Genomic DNA, 3114 nt, shown 5'->3' on the forward strand with positions numbered 1-3114 from the left:
GCGCGCGCGAGCGGGAAGCCCCGCCGCCGCCGTCCGCCGCGCGGGCTTCGCCCGGCGGTTTCCTCCGGCGGCGGCGCGGCAGGGGAGCCGGGGAGAGGGGGTGGCGGCGCGGCGGGCTAGGGTTCCCCCGAGTCGCCTCCCAGGCGACGCGGGGGTCGGGTACTGAAGACAATTTTTCAGTATAAATGATGGTCCCGGCCTCTCTTTATGGGCTAGTCACCAGTCACCGGCTCCCGCCGGTCAGCCCACTCATGCCTGCACACGTAGCGCCTCTGACGATCCTATCCCCTCGCCGCAAACGGCTTATAAATGGCGCCTCGTGCTGCACCTGCTTCCACAACCACGAGCTGCAGACTAACTGAGGAAGTGAGGAAGACAACATACCAGATTTCTGAGATAATCAAGATCAACACCTGTGCAAGATGGAGCACGGCCAGGCGACTAACCGCGTCGACGAGTACGGCAACCCGGTGGCCGGGCATGGCGTCGGCACCGGCATGGGGGCGCACGGCGGCGTGCGCACCGGCGCGGCCGCTGGTGGGCATTTCCAGCCCACGAGAGAGGAGCACAAGGCCGGAGGGATCCTGCAGCGGTCCGGCAGCTCTAGTAGCTCCAGCTCGGTGCGTATACGTATACTTCTTGCTTCTTGCTAGCACTAGTTGTAATTTGCATTTTTCCCGTTTACATTTAAATTAAACGAATCAATGGCTGAATTTTCTCGTTGGTCGTGATAGTCTGAGGATGATGGCATGGGCGGGAGGAGGAAGAAGGGCATCAAGGATAAGATAAAGGAGAAGCTTCCGGGTGGCCACGGCGACCAGCAGCAGACCGCTGGCACCTACGGGCAGCAGGGTCACACCGGAATGACCGGCACCGGGGCGCATGGTACAGCAGCCATTGGCGGCACCCACGGGCAGCAGGGACACACCGGAGTGACCGGCACGGGGACGCACGCCACCGACGGCACTGGCGAAAAGAAGGGCATCATGGACAAGATCAAGGAGAAGCTGCCCGGACAGCACTGAGCCCGGCCCGCGGCCGCTGCTTGTGAAAGTTTGAGGTGCCGGTCTGGCGACCGTACCTTTGCAGAATAATAAAGTGAGCTAGCTCACTCGTAATATCTGAGTTCTGAGTTTGGTGGACTTGAATTTGGGTTGCTTGTATGTACCCGGGACGTTTTGTACTCTGTACTTCGATGTGTGAATTTTCTTTTGGTTGTACCGTGTATGTATGTATGTATGGGAATATATATCATGGTATAATACAATATATTTTGCCCTTTTACATGAGCTTTCTGTGTTATTGCATTTTCCTAAATTTTGTCAGACATATTGTACATTGCATTGGAAAATGTTTTAAGAAAGTTTGGAGCATTCTAGGCAATTTTTGAAAAATTTGGAAGTATCGAAAAATAAGGCACACCAAAACTACACATACAAATCTTGAATTTACCAACTCATAGGATGTCGCATGCGCTGTGGATCGTTAATGAACGGCACTGTCGGAGATCAAGAAAACAGAGTACATAGCGACCAAAGAAAAATCCCCACCGCCGAAAGTTTTCTTCTATGCTCGAGCTCACATGCACAACGATGAATAGTAAAATATAAATAAATAAATTTTAAAAATTCTGAGATTTTTTATACACACTGATAAATGTTTTACCTACATGCAAAATTTGGTAATGGAATGATATTTTTGGAGCTCGGGGCAATAAAAACAAAATCAATGCTCCAAAACTAGTCTTTTGGAGCATTTGATATATTTTTGCCCGGGCCTTCATGAAAGTGATTTTAGACTAGCCACAATGAAGAGTAACATACACTAGTAACATACACATATCCCTAGACTATATTACTACCTTCATAGTGGGTAGTAACATAAGTGTGGTAACATGCAGAGCTTCATTTATTATGTTATAGACTCATATTGCATTGGGACATTTGATGTTACAGTAACTAGCTAAGTTACTACTACTACCTCTTTCCTCATTAACTCATTGCCACATAAGCAAATTTGCTAAGTTGGACTCGATGTTACTACTGAAGTTACTCCCACTGTGGGTAGTCTTATCACAAAAGTTTGCATGCATGAAAAACAGTTACCAATGTCTATTAAAAAAGGACAGAATTGTTTGATTTTTTACTGTTCATACGGATGCATATAAGCTCGGGATTAGAAGCTTCATGTCCACCCACCACTTAATTCATTCATACATAAAGTTGTTTTTTTGAATACACACAAATGTGCGTACTTTATATAAAGGAGAGAAAAGGGTAAAGAGCCCTTCATAATGAGTTTACATAGTTCTTACATACACTCAACTTCACGCCCATTCCATGTCTAAGTAAATCTATCGCTAACTCCTCGCGTCACTACCAACCGTTAGAGCTTACTAGGAAACTACCCATGTATTCTTTGATAATGTCCGTCGTCTTCCATGATCAACACACAACCTCTTTTCTATGAATTATGCTTTTCAAGAGTATTTAACCAAAAACTACCACATTTCACGGAAACGTGTCGAAAAACTACCACTTTATGATTTTGTGCGAAAAACTACCATTTTTTTCCTAATTCGTGGCAAAAAACTACCAAGTTGCGAAATCGCTCGCTTCGCCCGCGCTAAGCACAAAACTGACCGCTTGGGCCCACAAACCAGGTGCCACCGTGGCCATCCGGCCCGGCCAGCCGTCCGGCCGGCGAGTTGGAGCTCCACCGCACCCCCAGCTCTTCCTTCCTTGGCTCCCCCCTCACCCGAGCACACCTGTGACGCGCCGCTGCAACGGTCATCTTCGCCGCCAAGCCGCGCCTCTGCCTTTGTCCCGTTCGCACGCCGACGGCAGCGGTGCTCTTCGATGCGTGTTGGGGAGGTTCCGACTAGGGCGCTGGCGGGGGGAGGGCCAAGACCGTCCTCGGCGTCGGCCCAGACGACGTCGTCGGCCTTGGCGGGGCGCGCCCAGGCGGCAAAATCGATTAGATGCGCGCGCGGGCGAAAACAGGGCGGGGCGCCAGCGGCCGCGGCGAGGAGCTGGCCAGGGAGTAGCGGAGCGGGAGCTGGGCCCAGCCAGGGCGAGAGGGAGGGCGCGCGCGGCGCAGGTGCGGGGGGACGTG

General features: G+C 50.9%; 1 protein-coding gene across 1 annotated transcript; it reads left to right on the top strand.

Annotated features, from left to right (window-relative positions):
* Window positions 1–344: 344 nt before the first annotated feature.
* Window positions 345–1286, top strand: LOC123128719 (dehydrin DHN3). The gene is made up of 2 exons (XM_044548797.1): window positions 345–620; window positions 735–1286. The coding sequence occupies exons 1-2, from the start codon at window positions 423–425 to the stop codon at window positions 1023–1025; spliced, it is 489 nt and encodes a 162-aa protein (XP_044404732.1). The 5' UTR covers window positions 345–422; the 3' UTR covers window positions 1026–1286.
* The last annotated feature ends 1828 nt before the right edge of the window (window positions 1287–3114 follow it).

Source organism: Triticum aestivum, chromosome 6A, assembly GCF_018294505.1.
Source record: "Triticum aestivum cultivar Chinese Spring chromosome 6A, IWGSC CS RefSeq v2.1, whole genome shotgun sequence".
Lineage (NCBI taxonomy): Eukaryota > Viridiplantae > Streptophyta > Magnoliopsida > Poales > Poaceae > Triticum > Triticum aestivum.